General features: G+C 51.9%; 1 protein-coding gene across 2 annotated transcripts; it reads right to left on the bottom strand.

The window, feature by feature from the left end:
- Positions 1-11,146: 11,146 nt before the first annotated feature.
- On the bottom strand, positions 11,147-24,279 carry LOC102461463 (acyl-coenzyme A amino acid N-acyltransferase 2-like). Of its 2 annotated transcripts, none has more exons than XM_075928392.1 (4): positions 24,107-24,279; positions 16,363-16,489; positions 14,060-14,262; positions 11,147-13,563 (listed from the first exon to the last, which is right to left on the bottom strand). In XM_075928392.1, the coding sequence occupies exons 1-4, from the start codon at positions 24,260-24,262 to the stop codon at positions 12,973-12,975; spliced, it is 1,077 nt and encodes a 358-aa protein (XP_075784507.1). In that variant the 5' UTR covers positions 24,263-24,279; the 3' UTR covers positions 11,147-12,972. The 2 variants fall into 2 exon arrangements, with proteins under 2 accessions (XP_075784507.1, XP_006116714.2); XM_006116652.4 differs by having other exon boundaries at positions 16,363-16,841; positions 24,107-24,238.
- Positions 24,280-25,060: the final 781 nt, after the last annotated feature.

The raw sequence follows: 25,060 nt of genomic DNA, 5'->3' as shown, positions 1-25,060 counted from the left end.
CTTGGAATCAGAATCCAGGAGCCCTGGTTCTTTTTCCCGGGGTCAGATCAGGCCATGTTGCCTCCCCGCGGCACAGTGAGAGTGGGTGAGGAGGCCAGGAGTCAAAAACAAGGAGAAAAGAAATTTCTATTATTTTTGTGATTTTTACGTACATGTGATGCATAAGGATAGAACCATAGAAGATGAGGGATGGAAGAGACCTCGGGAGGCCAGCTAGTCTCACCCCCTGCTCAAAGCAACTAAATCAATGCCGGTCGGAGTTCCCTTTCACTGTAGCATTTCACATTTATTTAAATCTCTCGGTGGGGTTTCAACCCCTTGCCTACAAAAATTCAATTCCAGCTCTGCATCCTTCAGCCCTCTCCCATCTTTGCGCCCGCCCAAGCAAGTGGCTTTTACAGCATGGAAATGACATTCTATGAAGCAAAAATGATCAATTCGATTTGTTACCATGGCAACTGGCAGCCTGTGCACAGAGAGCAGCTAGACGGGGAAGGAGCAACAAGCAATCAGCATGCGTTCTGTCTGACACGCGCGGCCCCCTGTGCATCTTTCATTCTGTTTAGCCCCCGTGGCATTTGTGGACAATGAGCAGCATGGCCATGTTCTTCACATTCTGCTGCCCCAGCGTCTTCTGGCCCTGCAGTTCCCGATTCTCGCACAACAGGCCGAAGGATCCCGAGTCACGAAATTTCCTCTTCTCCATGATCCGCTTCTTGATCTGATCCACTGTGTCACAGAGATTGGCTTCCAGGCACAAGAGTTTCTGGCCATTGTTGATGTTCAGGGTCACTCTGGTGTCAGTTGCTGGGATGCTGATGAAGGGATGCAGGTGTGTGACCTCTTGGAAGAGTTCATCACAAATCCTGGGGGGAGGAGAAATGAGCTGGACTGGCGAGCAGCCACTCCACTGCTCGACCTGACAAAGGAGAGAAGTGAAAGAATCAGATATTGCCGCCAGACAGGAACAAGTGTGTTATCTGGTCCATGTAATGTACGCCCAGGAAAAGCACCTTTGACTTCATGTGATGCTCCCTAAACGTACCCAGAGCTGTGAGGCGCCTCTGCACCCCCTGCCCTTAGTATGAAAGAGGCTTACCTCTGCCTGCTGTGGACCAGCTCCCTGAGACCAAGAGCTTCTAGCAATACCAACACTGCCTGGCAGGCCTTGCTCCTTTGGAATAGCTAGCGATAGATTTGCACCAACCCTGGCGTCCTCTAAGCTTCCCAGCAGCATCCAGCTCCTGATGCTCTGAGCACTTACAGACCCAACAATCCTGCTCTTCAAAGGAGCTGAACACACCAGCTTGTGACTTTCAGCTCAGCTCAGGGCCAGTCCTCTGCTGACCTCCACAGCACTGAGACATCTCTAGGAAGGAATGTTTCTCATCAGAGATGCAAGTAACAGGGAGTTGGAATATTGGAAGCAAATACACAGAGAACACAATCAGAACCTGTTTTCTAGAGGCTAACCCTGTTGTTCTCTCTGTCCCCTTTCTCCCCCCACACATTCTCTGGAGCATCTTCAACCAAGCCTAGCTGAGACCCCTTTCTCATGAAGCAAAACCACTTCCTCCATGAAGAGAGAGAGGGTGTGCTCTTTGACTTTCAGAATTGCCTCCAAAGTACATTGTCTTAACTCACAGACAGGATACTCCCTCACCCCCTTTTGGCTTGTTTTTTTCTTCTTGATTTCATATCTCTTCATTACCTTTTGACCTTGTAGGACTATGGACATCCACTGTGGTATCTCACAATTTATATCCCAAGCGGTCTGGTGCATGAGACCTGCTTTTAACAGGCACGCCTAAGAACATACATTTCTGGTACAGCCCCATAGCTCCTTGCAAAGTCCCTGTCTGTATCCTTCGCAATATATATGTTAGTTTCTAAGGATATGTCTACACTGCATGGCTATTTGGGGTACCAGAGATATTCCGAAATAGCTACCCCGTGTCTACACAAGCTGCCTGTTATTTCAAAATATTTTTTGAAATAATGGGCACACTATTTCGGCATCCCGGTAACCCTTGTTCCACGAGGGTTAAGGGATGCCTCGAAATAGCATTTCAAAATTTGGCTCCGTGTATATGCACCTAATTTCTAAGTAAGCTATTTCAAAATAGATTCTAAATAAGATATGCATTTTGCGTAGCACAAATTGTGTATCTTACTTTTGAGTTTAGGGTGCTGTGTAGATGCACCGTTAGGCTACCTCTACACTGCAATGCTATTTTGGGATGCTGGAGTATCCCAAAATAGCTATCCTGAGACTTCACAGCAAGCCCGTTATTGTGGGCTTGCTATTCTGATGTTCCCGTAAACCTCCTTCTACGAGGAGTAAGGGACATTTTGGAATAGCGCTTTATTTCGAAATGTGGCGCTGTGTAGACAGCACCAAATGATGAAATAAGCTATTTTGAAATAGCGTAGAAATAAAATACACAATTTGCATAGCACAAATTGCTTATCTTATTTCGAGTTATGGTGCAGTGTAGATGCACCCTAAGGTGCCAAGGGACTACTCATTTTTTTAATGGTATTGATGACCAGCAAATCATTTAGCTCATGTGAAATTCTTTGGTGAAAATAGAATGTACATTCCAGAACCAGGAGTTTCCCTGACCTCTTGGCACTCTGTTGCTGATCAGCATTATGGGCTGCCAGGGGGTGCATCCTGGCAACGTTTCCTTTTTACATGAAATATGAAATTGTTCCTTTCGAAACATCTTTTGCATTTCTCTCCATCCCCTCCCCTCCCCCCAAATCTCTGTTGCAAAAAACATTTGAGAGTTTACATTTCCTGGGAACTGGGCTTTAAATGAACAGGTTTAACCACTGCAGAGGGGTTGGTCCTAATACTGCATCCCAGATTCATAAACTCCACATTGGCTCTGGCTGAGGCAGGGCTGAGGGACAAGACACTGCATTGCTGCTGCTGCTGCCTCTCTACACAGTCTGTCTAGGGCAGGGGTGGGGAACCTAAAGCCTGGGGGCTGGATGCAGCGCCCAGTCCCTGAGGCTCAGGACCCTCTGGTTTGGGGAGCCTGTGCTGGTGCTCCAGCCCTTCCCTCACCTCGCTGGACTGCACAAAATCTACTAGCCTGGGCCCTCTTAAACTCTGGTGTGGGAGGGGAATGTGAGGAGTGTTTTTCTCTTTCTTAGTCAGGGGCCACGTCACTGAGGGCTTTTTGTTGTTGTTTGTTTCTCACTTGTATGTGGCCTCCAACTAATTTTTCTGTGGGTCAGTAGCCCCTGACCCAAAAAAGGTTCCCCACCCCACTCTAGGGGGTCTCACCTTCTCTTAACTGACCCTCCTGAGTTTCTCAATCAGGCCTTCACCTCCAAATGAGTCTATCAGCCCTTCGTTGTAGTGTGTGAAGTCTCTTGGCTATTTTCTTGGAGGTCATTATCTTACTAGCGCTGGCTTTTCTGCTTCCTTTTCCCTCTCTGTGCTCTCTTCTTTATAGCAGGCCTGGGTTTCTTTATTTAACTCGCAGGAGCTCACCTCCATGAGTTGGAGGAGGGGGTGAGCCAGGAGCTTGCTTGCAAACAAGAAAGTCTCTCCTCTCTGTCTATGCTCAGTGTGGGACCTGTAAACCCCAGGACAAAGTTACGGGCTCAATGGGATGGAAAGAAAGAGTTCTGCCTTCAGCCCCACAGAGCAGGTGCTGGCAGCCCTTAGTTACTGTTTGTTTGCCCTGCTTTAGTGCCTATAAACATCAGACACAGATCAGGACCCCACGGTGCTAGACATAGGAAAAAAGGTTAACATAAGACAGTATTCACAATTAGTCCACAGAAGGGCATAAGTCTGTTTACACTGGTAACATGACAGAAGGGTAGCCATGTTAGTCTGTAACTTTAAAAACAACTTTTAAAAAATAATGGGTAGTCCTGTGACACCTTAGGGTGCATCTACTCTGCACCCATAGGTCGAAATAAGATATGCAATTTGAGCTACGCAAATTGTGTATCTTATTGCGTTCTAATTTCAAAATAAAGTGCTATTTCTAAACAACCCTTAACCCTTGTGGAAGGTGGGTTCAAGGGACACCGGAATAGCACGCCCGTTATTTCGAAATTTATTTCAAAATAACAGATGTGTTTAAAAACGTGGAATAGCCAGTATCCCAAAATAGCGCTGCTGTCTAGACGTAGCCTTAGAGATTAACAAATATATATATAGTGTCATGAGCTTTCATGGGCACAACCCACTTCTTCAAACTCAAGATACTATATATATTTTTATTAGTTGCCACCAGATGCCTCGTTGAGATTTTTTAGAAGTTGTTTTTCTTGGTAACATGAGTCCATCCATGCAGAAAGGGGTGTGTTCTGTCTCTCTAAATCAGTTCATCCATGGTCTATTCTGAGGCCATCAGCTTTGTCAAGGGGAGTGTTTCAGAGCTGATGTGGAAACAAATGAGTCTTTTCTCCTCACAGAGTTCTGGCAGCTCAGAGGCTGTCTCCAGAGAGAGGAGAACGAAGCAAGGAGAGAAATAGAGAGGGAGGCTGAGAAAGGAATTGGGGAGAGGCTGGGTGAGAGAGAGCAGAACAATGGAGAGACTGAGAGAAAGAAAGATGGGTGGGTGGGATGAGGTGGTGGCAGGTTTGCAACAGTGAAAATTAAAATAGCTTTTGTTCCCTCTGTCCTGGTTAGTTGGCAGGTCCCTCCTCTCAGCTGCTTACCTGGGATTCTCCTAGCAGTTCAACTTCCATGGCTGTCCTGGCACTGTCGCTTGTCTAGCAGGTACCAACCTCTCTCAGTCCATCGGGTTATATTTATACGTTCAAAATGAAAGCAAAAGCTACACAGCTGGCTCTGTACAGCTTTCACATCCAAAAGCCCCTGGCAATGTTCCCAGCTGAAGGCCAAGAAAGAGAAACGCACAGGAAGGGCAGCAGGGTGAGGTAGATTGAGCCCTCTACCCTGGCTAAGCTAAAACCTCACTTGTCAGCCCAAGACACAGACCCAGATCTCAACACCCCTGAACTTGGCGGGTGATTGAGATCTGAACCCATGCCTGGAGTTGAATTTTGCCAACAGCCCTTTCCCACCCCCATCCCCCACCGTCTTCATACCAGGCTGGAGCAAAGCACAGGGAAGCTGCATTCTCCTATCTCAGGATACCGGTAACTGCCAGTGGCAGCAAGGGGAATTGCTCACCTCCATCACTTTAAGATTAGAACTGGAAGTGGAGTTGTTAAAATCAGGCTGGGAGCTCAGCCTGACATTTTGGAGCATTCCTTCCAGAGCATTGCTCCATATCTAGCTTTTCACTTTCCATAAACCCCCCTTTCAGTGTGTGGCAGCTCCAGGGCTGATCAGCTAGTGTTTGTAAAGGGCGGGGAAGACACAGGGACAAACCTAGCCCTGGTGTAACCTAGCTCCATCAGTGACGTTATGCCAGGGTGGCATTTGCCCCACAAGCCCTGACATGCGGAGTCAGGGTCTGATCAAGACCCCAGAGGCCTGGCATGGATTCAAAAGCCTAGGCTCCTTTGTCACTGCCTTGCTTATGCTCATGCGATTCCCCTCTCACCAGCTTAGAAGCTACTGCAAGCATCACAAGGCACATTGGACTTTGCAGGTTTTGGGAGATGATTCAAAGGTCACCTTTGATCACAGCTGTTTGTTACCGTAAGCTGCGGGTTTCTCGTAAATGGGCTGAAAGTCAAATCTAGCATGAGGCCCTATAGGTTGACCAGCACTTCCGTAGCTTATAGCTTTGCCAATGTTTTAACCCTCCCTTTAGGAATTTCCTATAATTGCTCCCTGCCTCACAGAGAGGACGTACGGGGGCAGGAGCATGCAGGCACACCTGTCTCCCTCAGATTTACTGCCTGGGTGGTACTGAGCATGCTCTATAACATGGCTGAAGCCAACTGCCTTCATTCCGACTTCCCTGCTATCGGTTGGCCCAGTCATTCCTGCCTTGGGCTAAACTGGATTGGAAACATTTACCAGCCATTTTAGAGAACAGGAGTGGAGGCAATAAGTGGCTTTTCCACTTGCAATCCTGTTTCCCAATTGTTTGTAAGTGACCTAGCACCTTTGGGGGTTTGAGCAGGAACTAGAAATTTGGTAGCTGGGTAGCCCTGGGGTCAAGCAGGTACTTTTTATTGTCCTGCTGAAAAAAAACCCAGTTCAGATGTGAGTGAGTAATAAACCACACCACTAAACTCTGCTCCCTTGTGTATGTGCTTTATGATGCAGCCTTTTGCTACAGGATCATGCACTGTTTCTTTTAAACAGAATCCCAGCCTCTTTCAGTGCACAGGATGGAAGAAGGAAGCAGGGTGGTGTAGTGATGGGGTTGTTTTAGGTAGAGCCCTTGCCTTCTATGCAGCTGAAGTGAACAGGACATGGTGAATGAGGTAGAGGTGTATGTACCATGAAAGGATAGTTTTATGGCTAAGATGCTGCACTAAGGAAAACTCTGGGAAACCCATGGGGACAGCAGTATTACAGCTGGCTGATAGTTCCCCTATCCTGGGACCATTTTCAAGATTTTGAAAAAAATGGTTCCATCCCAACCTGTCTTGAAAATGTCTTGTGATCCGAAGATAAAACATAAAAATGTTTTGTTACAATCAATATGTTTTGCTTTTACCATTTTGAAACCATTTTGTCCATTTAAAATTAATAAATAATTTTAAATTTTGAAGCTTCGGAGGGGTAGCCAAATTAGTCTGTAACTGGAAAAACTTAAAAAAACCCAAATAGTCTAGCAGCACCTTAAAGACTAACAAAACATGTAGATGGTATCATGGGCTTTTGTGGGCACAACCCACTTCTTCAGTCATTTCAGTTTCATAAAATTGCAACTTTTTGTTGTCCCCCCCCCCAAAAAAAAAGTCACAAGGGGACATTTCCAACAATTTCAAGGGTTTTTTGTTTGTTTGTTTGTTTTGTTTTGGTTCAGTGATTTTTTTCAAAAGCAGAAAAAGTTTTCCCACCAAAAGTTTCCATTTGACTAATCAGTGTACATCAGAGACTGACAGTGTATAACTGAAAACAGAAATGCAGTGGCACAGTGGGCCCAGGCTGATAACAGATGAGGACAGATCTTTTGGCAGAGTTAATACAGGGTGCAAGACAGGAATAGCAGCAGGAGTAGGTTGAGGTGCACCAGCAGAAGCACCTGGGGCCCCGAACTGCACCAGCCCGGAAAAGGTTAGTGTCAGACATGAGATCTGAACCCTTGCAATTGTGAAACCTCATGCTGTGCACAGATCATGCTACTGGCATCTGAAAAGCCACTCAGAGGGACAAGGAACTGAAAACCAGCTTGTGAACAGAAGAAAAGAAATCCATCTCCTTGAAAAAACAATTTGTTTGTCTATTTTAATGCTCATTTAGAACTAACACAGCTCCTCAATGACTAACACTAAGCACAATCACTGGAACTAAGATCAGAAAACAGATTAATTTAAGGAAACAAGGCATCTGCATTAATTTAATTGATTGCTTTCTGCCACGTTGCCTTTACCACGCTGTGGCTGCTTATCCCCAACGCATTTGTGGACGATAAACAAGGTGGCTGGGCTCTTCGCTCTGTGCTGACCCAGGGTCTTTGGGCGCTGTAGTTCCTGGCTCCCGTAAAGCAGGAGGACGGACCCCAAGCCACTAAACTTCCCATCTTACATGATCTGTTTCTTGATCTGATCAACCGTGCCACAGAAGCACCATAAACTTTTGTGATGCCTGGAAAAGCACTTTGGTGTCACTTCAGGGTCACTTTGGTGTCAGTTTCTGGGCCGACGATGAGAGTTTGTTAGGGTTGCCAGATGGTTTCAACAAAAATACTGGACACACTTGACATTACATCACAATCTAAATTGCATCTTATTTAGAAAAAAACAGACATTTATATTTTCTCCATTTGGTTCCCGAACAGAAAGCTCAAATACTGGACTGTCTGGTTCAAAACCGGATACCTGGCAACCCTAGGGTTTGTAGGGCCTTCTGATTCACTTGGCATGAAAGGTGAGGAATAGATCAGACTTTACAGACAGAAGAAGCTGATTAGATTACTGTGTCCATATGCTGTACCCTGCATGCCACAACATTCCACCTCCTGCAGCCACCATCTCTACCTAAGACAGCCAGTCCCATGTTAATTAGCTCATTTTATTTCCAGAAGAATGGGCCAGAGCAACCCAGGGAGGCCCCATTTCCATGCTGGAGGGTGCGTCTAGCTCTCCCTGGTGTCAAAGGGAATTGCTCCCTATGTGGGAAAACTGTGGCCTTAGGTCCCTACACTCCCACCTCTGGGAATCTTGAAATCTGCATGTCAGTCTGGATTAGCACACTTAGGGTGATCTTGTTTCTGAACATAGCCCTGTACCCTGCCTCCAGTCTCCGTGAAACCCCCTTACAATGCTCTGCAAAGCTGGGAAAAAGAAGCCACTGCTTACTAGTCCATGGTTTAAATTGCTGTGACAACGCAAGGGGATCCCTTTGGTGCCACAGAAACACTGCCTGGAATATAGTTTCATGCACATCTAGATGGTGGGAAGGGAAACTCAGGAGAACGGAGCTCAGAGACTCCAACCTAGCGCAGTCACGTACTGTGTTAATTTGGCCTGCGTCATTCAAAACTCTCTTTGCAAACCAGGCTTGGCGCATGGCCAAGGGCTCAGGCACCCGTCAGCTGTTACTAGGCAGACTGGAAGCCCAGAGATTGTAAACCTCTATTAAAAACCATCAGTGGCTGCTGGGTGCGTCTGCTCATTATAATAGAAAGCTCTGGGCTTCCCGTAAATGGGCTGGTTTATAAGATCTTTGGATGTTGACACAAGCCTGTGTTATGGGTGAGACAGGAGAGAACCCAGCATAATGTGAGACCTGCCCATGACCCCGGTTCGGGGTTTCCCCCATAAACATAAGTGTTTATAGGAAACATACAATAGAAATCCTCGTTCGAGCTGGGAAAGGCCCAGGACTAGAACAGCGGTGCAGGGCTGAGATTCCTCACCAAAGCTTAGAGAGGGGAGTCCAGTATTTGCCTAGAAAAAGGGGGTGTTACATCTTGGCACTGAGGGGTGTCAGCAGAGCTTCGGGAGGGGGGCAGGAATGGAATAGCAGAGGGCTGCAGGTCAAGGTGGAAGGCCATCCGCAGACTGCCTGTGAGCACAAGGGAACCCAGGGCTGAAATAGCAGGGGGCTGCAGGTTGGGACTGAGGGGGATCAAATCAATCTTTCTCCCTCCCCAGCCTTCCCTGGTTCTCTGCCTCTCCACTCCGTCCATGGAAATGCCCCTCCCCACCTGTCTGACTGACAGCTCCTCGGGAACGGCTGACTTCCCATCAACACAGCCCAAACACAACTCCTGATCCTCACTTCCCAGCGCTTCCCTTCACCCCTTCTCGGTCACCAGGGGTCGCACCCCAATCTTCCCTACTTAGCCACCCCCTGAGAGCCAGGTGGGGTATCTACTCCCTGCTGCTTCCTCCTCTGTGACACTGCAGAGCTGTCTCCACAAATGACCCAGGTTCTCAGCTATGTAACTCTCTTGCCAGCTGCTGTCAGCAGCAAAAAAGGGCCAGGTAAGTAACATTGTCTCAAGCCCTCACCCAGAAACCTGGGAAATTATATACCCCCCCCCCCCCCCCAGTGTTCCCTGTAAGCTGAGTGCTTGGGCGGATGCTCAGGAGAGATTCAGGTAGGCGGTGTGTCTATTGGTGGTGCACATTGGCACATGCCTCAATGCACACAACAAAATTTATTCCAGACAGGGACAGGGGCGGGGGGGAGTACAGGGATGCCATCTCCAGGAGCCCTTGATAGGCAGCACAGCTATACTCATGTATTCTGAGTGCAAGGGTTAAAACAAAGAGGACCTGATTGGAGGGGCTCAAAGAGGGGACAGTTATATCTAGTAGGTCAGACCCCTCCCCCCCCGCTCCAAGTGTCTTAGCAATAGTGCTAACTTCTGTTCTCCTCAGGTCATTATAAGGAGAGCCTTGCAAATCCATAGATACCTGCTTTATATCCGTGGGTATCCGCATGCGAATCCGCGGCTCATTTTTGCAGATACAGAGGAGATTGCAGATACAAAATTGTGTATCCGTACGGGGCTCTAACGATGATTACCTGGTACCTTATAGCCACGCCTCCTCCCCAGAGCCTCACACACAGTTTGATGTCCAGAGTTGCTGGGATCCAAGGACTCTGGCAGGTTGGTACTGCCAGGGCTGCTCCCAGGGCTCTGCACCCTGGCCCAGCTGAGGCGATTGCAGGGTGAATTGCTATGTAGGCTTGCAGGCACATGGCCAGCAAACCCGTGACTGCTCCCTTTGCCACACATGGGTGTGTCTGCTGTAACCTTCTCTCACCCTCTACTCAGAGCCTACCCCCCAGATTGTGAGGCCACTGAAACAAGAGCAGTCTGTGATGCTGGTTTGCACAGTGCCTAATACACTAGAACCCTAACCTTTCTTTGGGGTCCGTAGGCCCTGGCGCAAGAGACATGAATTAAATCATCTGCGTGATGGGGGAGTTGCAGGGCAAGGCAGCCGTTCTCTGGTAATAGCAAGCGTTGGTCATCTCGCCCATGTATTTCTGGTCTGCTTTGGGGGTGGACGGGTTTATTGCCCAGGCCTAGTGGATAGAGCACTGGCCCAGTGTTGCTATTTCTACCTCTGTCACTGGCCTGCAAGTGACCCTGGGCAAGGAACCTTAGCCCAAATCCTCAAAGGTATTTCACATGGGCAGTGGGTGATCCTAGGGCTAAGGGAGACAAGTCCCCATTCCCTCGCTGTAAGGGCAGGCAACCCCTCTCCCAGCGGGCCGCCTCAGGCTTTCCCTCTAGCCCAGGAGTAGGGGGGGAGGCGAGGGTGACACATGGTCCTCAGCCTTCCCCTTCCCCCGGCTGGAGCACAGGGGAGGGGAAGGAGGTCAGGCAGTGGGCATCCCCGGATTTCCCCAGAGCATAGGAGGGGGAGAAGGGGAGGCAGGGCCAGATTGCAGTTTGGGAAAGCATTGCCTTCCCCTGCCTCTTATACCTGCCACCCATGTGAACTCTCAGTCGGGGCTTTCCCCTCCTGGTGCCTCTGTTTCCCCATCTGTGCGCTGAGGATAATGATCCTATCCCTCCTAGCAAGGTGCTTGGGAAACCACAAATGAAGCGTGCTAGGACAAGAGCCAGGGGTTGTTATTAAATGGAGACCAGGCTCTGCATTCGGAAGTTTACAGCACACACAGGGACATCTGGTGGTCAAATCACATATTGCCAGTAAACATAGTGCTTCCCAGCTCTGCTGCATTAGCTGAGGCAGGTTGGGTGTCTTACAGCTCAAGTCAACATCTTAAACACCTGCTGGAAATGGATGGGCAGCCAGCAGGGGTCACAGAGCGTGTGTCAGGTGCTGCCAATGGGACAATCCATTTGGGACAGGAGCCCCAAAAAAAAAAATAAGCATGTGCGGCTGAAATCAATACTTCTGGGTCAGTGCTTGCCAGGCTGAGGTCCTTGTTGTTGGCCCACTCTGCAGATGACAGAGGATCGGAGAACACTGATCTGCTCCCTGGATGCCAAATGCAGCTGGGGCAAAAACTCCTCCAGCCATTGCAGGAGCAGCCAGAGCAGCTGGCAACCAATTCGGAGCTTCCCTGACTTTAATGGGGTGACCATGGCAACGAGATGGAAGGACTCCGGAATTTTCCAAGAAGGGGAGCTATGGCAACAAAGAGGGGCTGGAACCTGGCTACCCCCCGGAGTTCTAGAACACTGCAACAGGGGTAACCAGGTGGACAGGTTCCAGCGCATTACCAGAAGTGGCACGCTGGCAGTATGGGCAAGCAGATGCAGGTTGGCAGCCGGCTGGGGAGGGCACCAGAGGAGTTAGAAGGTGATGGGGCAGGAGAGGAGGTTGTAGACACTGAGCAAGGCACAAATCAGGGAATGAGCTGAGCAAACGGGAATCTAGAGTTGAGATGGGTGACATGAGGCTGGGAGTGATGACTGGAGAAGGTGAGGCTTCTTCTAAGAGAGAGTTCCCAATAGGCTGGAGAAGCTGGATTCAGAGTCAGACCCCTCCCACCCTGCAAATACCCAAAGGAAATTTTCCGTGAGGAAAGCAGGAGTTGAGCTCATCCATGCTTATTTCCATTATCCAGCTTAGGGTTTTGGTTTGCCATGGGATGGGAGTGACACAGATTTTCTGGGACCGACACTGGGTCAGCTTAGGCTGCTCGCTGGAGAACAATGTGTCTGTGGTGTGTCAAGGTGCTTATTAAAGCCTAGCTCAGAGCTATCCCAGCTTGGGATCTGATGGGCTCTGAAGTTTCCTCAGCGTCCTCAGATCCCATGGGCTACGTTCAGAGCAGAACCTCACTGGGAGGAGGTGGGTTGTGAGCCATCAGCATGTTCCCTGACTCTGCTTTCTTGTTCATAGCTGCCCTGATGTGGGGATTTTCCTTGTCTCTAAGATTACTTCTCTCCCACCAAGTGCCCTGCCTATAAATGCAAGGCGGTACTCTCCTTTCAAGGTGGTGCTCTCTGCCCCCCCACTCCCACATAGCCCTCTTTACCACTCGGCATTCCAGTGGCACCTTTCGGCTCTGAGCCATGCTCCAGTGAGCTGGGTCCCATGCACACACACCTGCTCTTTCCACTGAAGAGCTTGCTGCATGCATTGAGAAGGCAGAAGCATCACTCCCAGTTTACTGACCAGCCACAGAGGCCTACAAAGTTTCAGCGACTCACCCAGAGGGCTGGCGGCAGAGCTGAAACTTGAGCCCAGGTCTCCTGAATCCCAGAGAAAAGCCTTAAGCAGCAGGCCAGCCTGCTTCCTTGTGTGGGCGCTACCTCCCCCCTCTCCCCACAGTCTCCCCTTGGAAGCACCCACAGATGATTGCTGTGTTCTCAGTATTTATTGTGTTGAGCAGGCTGGAGGGATGGCAGGAGCCTCCCCCAGGTGGGAGGAGAGGGTGGGGCTGCCTGGCCCACCACTCCTTGGCTGTTACAGGTTGCTGGTGGGACCAAGATGGCACTCGAGAAATTTCACGATCTCCTGCCAGGAATGCTCCTGGGCTCTTGCGTGGGGCTCTGGCTTACCTCCCCAGTGTACAGGTTTCGGGCTACCGCGGATCAGTGAGATGCTGCACAGTGGGGACCCCGGTGGCTCGATCAGGTGTCCAGCACCGGGGTAGGACAGCAGGGTGTAGTTCTTCTTCCCATGGCTTTTCATCCTCTCAATGGCCATCTCAGCAAAGAGCTTGCTGTTAAAATTGCGATCAGCTTCTCCCACCACGAAAAGCACTTCACCTCGAGCTTTCTCCACAGGGATGGCAGCCTCTGCGTAGGCTGGATCCTGGGGGTCCCGGAAGACGTGATGGTTGTCCAGGGCTCCCATCTCTGTGATGAGCAACCGCTCGGGGCAGTAGGGTATCTGAGGGATGTGGACCCCCTTGTAACGCAGCGGCGTGCCGTTCATAAATCCTGTGCCATTGATCCAGACCGCGGCCACCACCTGCTCTAAGAAGCTAGCCATGGCCAGCGTGACCTCTGCCCCTTTGGACACCCCAATAACGCCAAGACCTGGGCCTCTCACCTGAAAAACCAAAGAGAAGCCACATTGGAACAATCAGGCTGACAGCTTGGGAATCTGCAGTTTGGAGCCAGCACAGGATGGGAACCTGTAGGGGGTGCTGTGACACAGATGAAGCTAGAACCTGTACTACTCAATCGTGCCCCCCCCCCCCCCCCCCCCCCCGCCAAACCTCCAAAGGGGCACTATGACCCTGGGGGAGGAATCTGTACTGAACTGCTCTATCCTCCTGAGCACTGTGACCCTGGGATAGTGGGAAGAGCCTGCACTGCTCAGCCTATCCTTTAATAGGAGGCGCTGTGATGCCAGGGAGGGGGAGGAGCCTGCACTGCTCAGCCTCAATCATTCCAACAAGGGGCGCTGTGATATCAGGGAAGGGTGGATCCCAGGGATGATAGATGATGCCAGGACCTGCATCAGATATCCAGACTGGAGCTTGGCTCCCCTGCTTAAGTGGCTCTGAAGGGACCCTAGTGAAAGAGTAGGGCATAGGCCATACCTTGGGGTGTTTCAAAAGCAGGTTGGCTGCTTCCTCAAAATACTCCAGGTCCACCTCCACCAGCACCCGAGGCAGGTCGTCGTAGCCAAAGAAGGCCAGTGCCAGCACTGCGAAACCCCGGCTGGCGAGCAGGCTGGCTCGGAATTCAATGAGCCCTCCAGCCCCACCAAACATGTCGATCACCCCTGGAAAGGGGCCCGGCCCTGCGGAGAACGGGGCGAGAGAAATTGTAGGAAAAGGGCAAAGCATAGCACGAATAGTTCTGGCAGCCCCACAGCTAAAGGCCTAGCTTGTTTTCCAAGGCAAACTCGGTAGGGCTCATGTGCAGTAGGTATTTGCAGAGAGGTAGATAGCTGAAGGAGGTGTAGCAGGGACAGGAATCTATTTCACTTGTGAAAACATCTTCCACTGAACTGGGCATTAACAGCAACTAGAACCCTAAATACCTTTGTTAATCCGGGCTACTGCCTCAGGAAAAGGGCTGGCTAGCAATTCCATCTTCCTGCTGTTCATCCACTGAAGCCAGTGCCACAGGACTATTGCTAATTCTCACCATTTTATCCTGAGATCTAATTGTCAGGAATTTTCTGTCATGCTCCCAAGGATCCCAACTTTCTTTTCTGAAGTTTCTTACCCCCAGTGTTGAAATGTTAAATATGACCCATACACGTTTAAAAAGCAGATGGCTAAGTATAAAGTACATTCATTATTTTTTTAATCTCATGGTTTCTAAGCCAATCTTGTGATTTTTCAATGCCTGGGGTTGGCAATATGGTTTCTGAAGGGCCGAGCAATTATCTTGGAAGTTTTAACTCTGAGAATTGTCAAAAGAGAATTAAGTTCTTGATGAGCCTTAATGCAGTTATATGCAAGAAGGTGCAAAATTCAATTTTTGTAATGTCAACAGATAACACTAATGTTTACTTTTAAGCATTTTTTCTGTTTACATTGTTCTACATTTTTACAATTGTGCAAAATGTTTGGGCTTTAAGCATTTCTAAATGTTATCAGCATTTTTGCTGTTGTGGGAAATTATGGGGGAGGGTCAGATAATGATTAGTTAAGCAGAGTAGATGCTGACATTCAAAAAGTTAAAACTTTAAAAACAATCAACATGACAACAAAATATGCAAAGTAACAATGCTTTGATCGAACTCTAAAGTTCTCAGTCATATTATTCTTACTTTGCTTATCAGCAAATTTGATTATTATCGGAAATATTTTCTATCCATTTGTACATATCTGGGGAAATCAGTGTTTACCAATAAAAAACAAAGTGTGTTCATAAGCTCCATCTAAACCAAATCTTTGGTCCAAGAAGACCAGTAGCTTGTGGTGGTGAAAGGTAATGGGGATGAACTAGCTCAGCTTAAAGCAATGATATACTCCCCCTAAGTGGACCGCCTTCAGCAAATGAGCCTGCTGCTTGAGGTCAAGGAGAATACAAACTCCTCCTGCTGCGATGAGGGCACAGTGAATCTCATCAGCAAAGGTGGCCAAGTTCAATGAGTAACCAGATCTCCCATTGGATGCAGGGCCTGGGAGACCAACCAGCCTGGTTCAAAGAGGTTGTTACTGTGAGACCTGCCCCCACGATCAGGAAGGGCTTAGTATTCACTATGGCAGGGACTCAGGGGGTTTAGGAAGAGCCCGGGGATCAGTCTGACTTTATGCTGAATGTACACGTTGGTGTGTCATTGGGTGGCTTTTACGTGGCGCCATAGAGTGGGAGGAGCCTGTAGCTGTGCCTATCCACCCTCCCACCAGGGGGCGCTTAGACTGTGACGATGGGACTGAGTTGTTGGCATTGCTGGGCAGGCCTGTCGTCAGGGTGGGGCAAAGGGGGCAGTTGCCCCAGGGCCCGGTGATTCAAAAGGGCCCAGGGCTCCCAAACGGTGCTGCCACAGCGGCCAGAGCCCCACACTCTAAGTCACCGCTAGCTGAGTGGTGCATTCTTGGCAGTGCTAAAGGGCTGGTGGAGGAAGGGTAGCTCCAGTCCCATCTCCCCCCGTCTCCCTGGTCTGAAGCTCCCCCACACACACTTTGCCCGTCGTTCAGCTGTTCTGTCGGCCTCCCTGCTCCTGGGACACGGGAGGGAGAGAGAGTCCATAATGGGCTTACCTGATGGTCATGCCCTATCATGGGGAGGCTGGGGTAGCGGTGCAAGAGGAGCTAGTGTATGGCAAAGAGGGAAGACAAACACCAGAGGGCGGGAGGAAGGGGCTGCCAGGCAGGGCTGGGAAGGGAGTAGAACAAGGATAAGGGATGCAGGAGCCAGGGATGTGAAGAGCCAGTTTCCTCACCAGGAGGCAGGAATAGGGCCCCTCGGACCCGGCCCTCCTTGATTGGGACACGCTCCACTCCAGGGCGCACATACCACCTTTCCACAATGCACGTGGCCAGCGGCGGGATCTTGTCTGAGGGCTGGAGCTGGAAGGAATCAAAGAGGTTGAGCTGGAAGCGAAAGGGGCAACTCACGTCCCGTTTCATCAGCCTGTAGAACAGCTTCTCCGGCTTGAGGAACCAGAAGAGGCCCATGGGCCAAACGCCGACGTAGTCGCCCCCCGTGGCAGCTGCCTGCTCCAAGTCCACCTCCCCAGCCTCATCTGCCCGGTAGAAGGCTCGGGCCTCGAAGTGCACCCCCCTCTCATCCGTCAGCGACGACTGCAGGGTCACCAGCTGGGCAGGCGCTAGGCCCGAGACGTGGATCTTCACCGGCCTGTCAGCCAGCGATATCTCAGGGGTGACCCGTAGCTGGATCATGGCTGATGGGTGCTGGGACCTGGGAAGGGGAACAGAGTAAAGGGAAATGGGGGAAGGGGAGCTGTGGTCAATGGGAGAAGCCCAGAAATATTGGAGGGGAGCAGCACAAACTGTCCCTCCTCAGCCCCCTGCTGGGCCGGCTCTAGGTTTTTTGCTGCCCCAAGCAAAAAATCCCCCCCTCTCCACCGCGCCATTTTTTGTTGGCTTTTGCACGTTTGCACTTTGCAATGGTGGGGTTTTTTTAGTTTTGTTTTTACTTCAAAATTAAAAAGAAAATGAAAACAGAAAATGTGTAGTTAGTGAAATAAAACAATTTCCTACTAGTGTACTCGTTTTATTTTAACAAAATCAGTTACAAACAATTTGGGTTCAACTATACACTGTAATGAAAAACGTTAGTCTCTTCCGGTGCGCCCAGTTTCTCATAAATTAAAAGAATTTATACAAACTGAATTTTTTCTGGGTTTTATACTTGCGTAGCCTTTTAATAATTCATTAAAATCTAAATTTTTTGCAATGGTTCTTTCAATTGAAATGAATGCGAGTCCTGATAAATGATTTTGAGACATGGTGGACCTCAAATAATTTTTTAGTAATTTCAGTTTTGAGAAACTGTGCTCACAACAGCCTTTTCCCTGCCCGTCCCGCACAAATTCTCTTCCAGCCCCCACCAGCCACACGGAGCAGGGAGACAAGACTCAGACCCCCGGCTGCTGCTTCCCCAGGCACGGCCTAGCCGGGCACTGGGGCTCGGTGCTGGTTAGGCGCAGGGGGCTGGGCTCTGCTCAGAAATGACCAGACCAGGGCAGGGGCACCCCCTCCCCGAAACCCTCCAACTATCCCTCTAACAGCGGCTTGGCTCTGTCCAGTCCCTCCCTATGGACGAGCACCCCTCACTCCCGACCCACAGCTCCCACAGCCAGCCCAACCCTGCCTCCCCCTAGCTGCCAGTGCCCCTCACTCCTGACCCACAGCCAGCCCAGCCCTGCCCCCCCCCAAGCTGCCAGTGCCCCTCACTCCTGACCCACAGCCAGCCCAGCCCTGGCCCCCCCCCCAAGCTGCTGGTGCCTCTCACTCCCTGACCCACAGCCAGCCCAGCCCTGGTCTCCCCCCAGCTGCCAGTGCCCCTCATTCCCAACCCACAGCCCAGCCCAGGCTAGCCCTACCAGTGCCCCTCACTCCTGACCCACAGCCCTGCCAGTGCCTCTCACCCCCAACCCACAGCCCTGGGCATCCCTGCCTCGTCCTGCCCCCACTGTCCGGGGGCCAGTACCTGGGGCCGACCCCTCCTGACAAATTCCCTCAGGGTCTCCTGTGAAGAGCTTGGTGGCCTGCTTGGCTTTGCATTGGAGGTTGCTGATGAAGATGGGGAAATAGCCAGCCTCCCAGAGGTGGCTTAGGGTGGGCCCGGGCTGGCCCTGGATCAGCAGCAGGTGCTGAGGGGCAGGAGCTGGGGCAGGCAGGGGCAGAGCCAGGTCCTGGGAAAGGCGAGACGGGTGCCGGGGTCCTGGAGAATGTGCGCGGCAGGGGAGACAAGAAGCCGAGAAAGGGCTAGGTGATCAGGTGTAAACTCAGTGGGAAGTGGATGGGGCTGTGTCGTTGGGTGGGGATGGGCGGACCACGGATCTGGGCAGGGAGGGGCGGACGCTGCCTGTGACTCCCACACGTGCTTCTGGGAAAGAAAGGGGCTGGGCAGAGTGAGAAAGAGCATGAAGATTTGACCCTTTTCAATTCATCTTAATCGCCCTCTTTTTAACCTAAAAATGTTTGGGCCGAGTGGATGTTGCCAGCTCCTGAAATCCCCCGGGGGCCCATGACATGCCCCATCCTGATGCTGGACGGGGGGTTGTATTATTGAACCTGCAGACAGCTCCCCCCTGGACAGACTGCTGACCTGCTTCAGGGAAATCTCCCCCAGCACCCTGTCCCGCAGCAGTGCCGAGGGGGAGGGGGAGCGGGACCTGTGGGGCGCACAGCCGTGGAGCTGGTGCGGGGAAGGCGAGCCGCGGGCTTTGTGGGCTGGTCCATAGGCAGCTGGGCCAGGCCGTTCTCACCGCACTCGCTTCCTGGCCTCACACGAAGCAGCAAGTTACCGCCAGAGCCGGTCCTGCTGAGCCCTCAGCCCCAAGCCCGGCTGCTCCACCAGTACCTGCAGCTTCTCCAGCGCCTGCAGGGCCTTGTCCAGCAAGGTCTGCGTGGACGTGCCCAGGGCAGAGAGACCCCGGCGGGTGCCCGAACCCCCTGCAGCCGCCATGGTTCTGGCCGCAGTGGAGACTGGGCTTCATGCACCAGGGCCATCCCCCCACGAACCTGCCCCGGCCCCCCACGGGCAGGGCTAACCCAAAGTAGGCGGGGGAGCGGGGCAGCAGCAGGAGGCAGAGGGCGGCCAGCAGGCTCCGGGCGCACATGGTGCCAGCGCTGCGCAGCGAGTAGTGGCATCTCCCGCAGCTCTTTCAAATTGGCAGGGTGGGGCCAGGTATTGCCGGGGGCAGCTGCTTACCTGGAAATGCCGCCCCTGGAAATGTGCTGCCCCAAGCACGTGCTTGATTTGCTGGTGCCTAGTGCCGGCCCTGGCCCGCTGGTACCTCAGCCTCCTGAAGGCAGTGAAAATGGAGTCGCTGGGCTTGGGGGCAACAGACAGCAAGACCAGAACCTCCTCCAGTGATGCTGGCAGACGGGTGATTAGAGCCAGCGCCCTCCTTCCATGGCCCTAAGCTCTCTGACCTGCTGTACCCGATGGCAGGCACCCCCTGCCCCTCAAACACACAGGGCCTGACTTCCCAAGGCAGGTACCTTAGCTTTGAGTCCCACACCCGACCACTCAGGTCAGCGCTTGGGAATCTAAAAACAGGGCTCCCTGTCGCCTCAGCTGTGCCTTCAGCACCCTCGCCTCCTCCTTTGGACCCCTTGACGCCTTTGCCTCTCCCCCCAGCCCCAGCCAGGCCCCTTCAGCGCCTCCTCCGGCCCCAGGCCCCATAACACCTACCCTTGTCCCGCCAGTCCTGGGCTGCTCAGCGCCCCCTGACTCTCCCACAATTCCCCAGCTCATCTCTTCAGCACCCCTACATCTCCTATGGGGCTCCCCATGTCTCCCCCAGCCTCAGGACATCTTGGAGCCCCTGCCTTCCTCCAGTCGTGGGACCTCCCCTTCCCCTGCACCTGAGGCTTCCCTCGGGCACTAGCTCCCATTCCCAATCCCTGGGGACATCCTGAGCTTCCCCCAATTCCAGAGGCCAGACAGCCCTGCAGAGCGCAGCCCACACCCTGTGACCCTGCAGAGTGCGGTCTCCCCTCCCTTCCGATGCGTGAGGGCAGAGTGGGGCTGTTCCCCCTTGTGGCTAGGGGATCCCGAGTTACAAGGGACTGCCCTTCCTGTGCCGAGTTGCAGAAATATTCAACCCCCTTGCCTCGTGGCTTAAACTCCCTCTCAGTCCCGGCCCGCCTTCGTGACGTGCTCTGAGATCTGCTGATGGAAAGAGCTGGATAAGAGCTACCACTGACGCCTACTGCTACTAGTGGCAGGATGGGGGTTACCTTCCTCTGACGCATCAGGTGCTGGCCTCCTTTGGGTTACCTGGATCCCCTTGGCTCTGATCCAGTCCTGCCCCTTCCCTGCACCACTGGTCCAGGCTGAAATCATGGCTGGTACGGGGCCTGGAGAGCTCAGTTCAACCCTGAAAACCCCACTGGCTTCTAAGAGGTCCAAGGGCACTGAGCTAACTCGGAACAGCGTGTAGCCCTGCCACAGGGGGATCTAGCTTAGGTACTTACATGGCCTCCATTACCGTAGCACCTGAACTCATCCCCTCTGCCAATGCCCGCAGTTCTGTCCCAGTCTTTAAATGCTTCCATTGGACAGATGGAGAAACTGAGGCACAGCAAGGTTAGGTGCAGGAGTCCCCAAGGGTATGTCTACACTACAAAGTTAATTCGAACTAACAGCCGTTAGTTCGAATTAACTTTAATAGCGGCTATACATGCAAACCACTAGCTCGAATTTAATTCGAACTAGCCGAGCACTTAATTTGAACTAGCTAAACCTCATTCCATGAGGACTAACGCCTAGTTTGAATTAAGGGCTGTGTAGCCACTTAATTCGAACTAGTGGGAGGCTAGCCCTTCCCAGGTTGCCCTGGTGGCCCCTCTGGGACAAACCAGGGGAACTTTTCTGCCCCCCTCCCAGCCCCGGAGCCCTTAAAGGGGCACGGTCTGGCTACAATGCCTGTGCCAGTTGCAAGCCTGCCAGCACCCAGCCAGCAGACCCTGCACCTGGCACGGCATGAGCCAGCCACCCGCTGCCATCCAGCCCTCCTCCTCTTCCCAGGACCAGGCTGGCAGCTCCCAGGAGTCTGCCCGGGGCCGCAAGAGGTGGGTGCCCGCCTGGTCTAGTGCAGAGATCATGGACCTCATTGAGGTTTGGGGGGAGGCCTCCAACGTCCATGACCTCCGCACTAGGCACAGGAATGCAGCCATGTAGAGCAGGATAGCTGCCAGCCTGGCCATCAAAGGCCACATGCGAACCCAGGAGCAGGTCTGCATGAAAATCAAGTTGGTTCAATGAGGCCCCCGACCCTGAGCCCTGAGCTTAGAACATAAGAACATAAGAACGGCCATACTGGGTCAGACCAAAGGTCCATCTAGCCCAGTAGCCTGTCTGCCGACAACGGCCAACACCAGGTATCCCGGAGGGGATGGACCAAAGACAATGACCAAGCCATTTGTCTCGTGCCATCCATCTCCAGCCTCCCACAAACAGAGGCGAGGGACACCATTCCTACCCCCTGGCTAATAGCATTCCATGGACCCAATCTCCATGAATTTATCTAACTTCTCTTTAAACTCTGTTCTAGTTCTAGCCTTCACAGCCTCCTGTGGCAAGGAGTTCCACAGGTTGACTATGTGCTGTGTGAAGAACTTTTGCTTATTAGTTTTAAACCTGCTGTCCATTCATTTCATTTGGTGTCCTCTAGTCCTTGTATTATGGGAACTAATGAAGAACTTTTCTTTATTCACTCTCTCCACACTACTCATGATTTTATAGACCTCTATCATATCCCCCCTCAGTCTCCTCTTTTCTAATCTGAAAAGTCCCAGTCTCTTTAGCCTCTCTTCATATGGGACCTGTTCCAAACCCCTGATCATTTTAGTTGCCCTTTTCTGAACCCTTCGAAGGCCAAAATATCTTTTTTGAGGTGAGGAGACCACATCTGTACACAGTACTGAAGATATGGCGTACCATAGTTTTATACTTCCCCTCCTCCTTCTTCCCCTGGCTTCCCCCTTCCAGCTCCCTCCTCCCAGGTTTCCCCCTCCCCTCTTCCACTCTCTCTCTTCCCCTCTCCCACCTCCTTTTCTCAGTCTCCCCAGAGGTTAATTCTCCCCCCCGGCCCTCCGGCCAGTTTTGTTAAATAAAGAGAGTTTCTATTTTTGAACACACGTGTCCTTTATTTTTTACATCAGGAAGGGGGGCTAGGGAGGGGAAAGTGGAAGGAGGTGAGGGAGGAATAGGGCACAAGCCCCTGATGGGGAGGACTGGGGTGGCTCTGCGGGCTCCTCGGGGTGGAAGCTCTCCTGCAGGGCCTCCTGGATCCTGACAGCTCCCCGATTGACCCCCCCGGATGGCAGCCTGTGGCAAGTGCAGCTGGGCTGATGGCCGAGTGCTGTGATGTGCCAAGTGAGGGCACTCAGGGCACTCCAAGTCAGGACTGCTTTGCTGTCCCTCATTGAAGTAGACAAGCAAGCGGGGAACCCTGAGAACTGTCTGTCTGGGGTGGGGATCAGGTCCCTATAAGCAGGCAGCAGTTCCACACTCTAAGTCCTAACCTGATGCCCTGCTGCCACTGCTTCCGGCCAGCCTTAACTTTGGTTCAGGGTCCACTCAATGTGGACATGCTAGTTCGAATTAGCAAAATGCTAATTTGAATTAGTTTTTAGGTCTAGATGCACTAATTTGAATTAAGTTAGTTTGAATTAGTGCTGTAGTGTAGACATACCCCAAGAGACTTAGGGGCCCAAGTCATAGATGCTTAGGATGGCCACATTTCCCAACAGGAAAACAGGACAGTGCATGGAGAGGCTCCAGCCACGCACCTGAGCCCCTGTTGCTCGTCCAAGCCCCCTCCGCTTGCAAGGACAGGCAGAGTTTGGTGAGCAGCAGCACACAGGTTAGGTAGGGGACCATATTTCTCAAAAGTTGGGTTGGCATTGGTGCTCGACCCAGTCCTGCCCCCACCCTGTATGGGGTCATCACCCTCTCTCTCACTTGGCTTCTGCACTGCACAGTTTTGACAAAAGGAGGCCTCACCTCATTTGCTCTTCCCAACCAGTCAAGGCTTCCTGTTACCAATTAAGTTGGGACAGCCAGGACAGAGCTTAAATAAGGGAATCTCTCGGCCACATAGAGACAGATGGTCATCCGCCCATATAACCCTCTAGATTAGAAGCCTAAACTCACTAGGCACCTGCATTTCTGCAGTAGAGATTTATTAGGCACCTCTGTTTCTGCCTTTTAACATGCATGCTACTGCCTCCCTCTAGAAGCCCAGGTGCCTCAGGCTCAGCGTGATTCATGAGCTGGGGAAAGACAGAGGCCTCTAATAAATCTCTACTGCAGAAATGCAGGTGCCTAGTGTGCCCAGCTGCAGGTGTGTTCTGGCTCTAAGTGACAGAACCAGGATATCTGGATTGAACCGGTTGTTCACCAGGGCCCATACGGTCACTGACACGGCAACTCCACGTGTATCTAGTCCAACCCCTGCTGCTACATATTCAACCATCAGCAGGGATCAAACCTGCCACCATCAATACCAAAAGCCCACACACCCGCAAAGGACCAACTTCACAGAGTGTCACTAAAGAGTCAGGGCTGCCGCCTCTGGGAGGAGACACACTTCCATGTGCTCAGCCAGCATGTCACCCCCTATAATCTCTCACTGTTGACAGCTCTCTCTCAGGCACTGGAACCCGGGTCACTGCCGCCCCCGCTGGCTCGGTGTGGTTGTCGTTATACACAGGGTGTAACGTTTGGTCTCAGCACCCCTACTGGACACACTGTCCCAGCATCTCTGCCGGAGAAGGGAAGGAAATCTGCTGTGGAAGGCCCACAATCCCACCCACATTCAACCTGTTCCCTTCCCAGCACAACAGGCCTCAGGGGAAATGGAGGCTCCTCACAACTTGAGAACTCCAGCCACCAGACAGCTCAGATACCACTGTGAGGGGCCCGGCTAGCCCCAGGGGGGACTGTTCCCTGAGCCCATGAGGAAAATCAAGGTCTTTTTTTACCAGACGGGAGTGAATGAAGGTGAGCTCCTTGAGTGCTGGAAATTGCCAGGACTCCCACCAAGATGAAGCTGTTTCAGGATCCCCCCGGAGAGTCTGCAATGGAACAAGAGGTGCAGCAAAGAGAAGGGTGCGTGAGATCCGGCCCTTGTTCTTCATCTGACTCCAGACACCTCATGTTCTGACTTTATATCCCCCCAGCCCTGTGGGATGCCCTTTGCGCTCAATAGCTGAGAGAATCATTAACCCAGAGCCACAATCAAAGCTGGAGAGATGCCTCTGACTCCATTTGACTGAGGGGCCAATGAACCTCAGACTTGCCTCTCTCCTATCCCAGTCCTGTGTTCCTCATGGCGCTGCTAATGCCTGTTAATCCCAAGCCACACCTCAGCCCGGTCTCCTCGCCTGCAACTGCCCCTCAAATCACAGCTTCTGCTGCTGTCCCAGGCCTGGACTGCTCACACTCAGCACTGCCAGGGCCCCTCAATCCCAACCCACAGCTACCTGCCATTTTAGCATGGGGTTACCCCCACACCCGAATCCCGCTCCCCCTCCGCTCTGCGAAGGCCTCTCAGTCCCTGCTATTCCAACCCTGGGCTCTCCTCACACACAGCTCTGCCAATGCCGCTCAGTTCTGTCCCACAGCCGCTGCTGTTCCAGGGTTGGGCCCCATCCGGGGCATGGTTTTCTGATCCAGTGACCCTAACCCTAACCAGTGACCTTCTCTCACTCGTGTTTCATCCTTCCCCTGCCTCTTTAGCTCATCAGCTCTTCAGGACAGGCTCTGTCTCCCACTGGGGGCCTATTCAACACCCAGCATGCTGCGGCATTTCAATCCCACAAACAAAGACAACGTAGGCACCACATTTGCCAAGGGTTTAGGTGCTTACAATTGCAGCCAGGGACTGCCCCTTGCTCTTAAATATCTCCGGTGATGGAGATTCCGCAATCTCCCTG

The sequence above is a fragment of the Pelodiscus sinensis genome, chromosome 4, assembly GCF_049634645.1.
Source record: "Pelodiscus sinensis isolate JC-2024 chromosome 4, ASM4963464v1, whole genome shotgun sequence".
NCBI classification, from domain to species: Eukaryota; Metazoa; Chordata; order Testudines; family Trionychidae; genus Pelodiscus; species Pelodiscus sinensis.
Note: the sequence above shows the minus strand (reverse complement) of the source record. Positions and strands in the feature narration are given on the sequence as shown.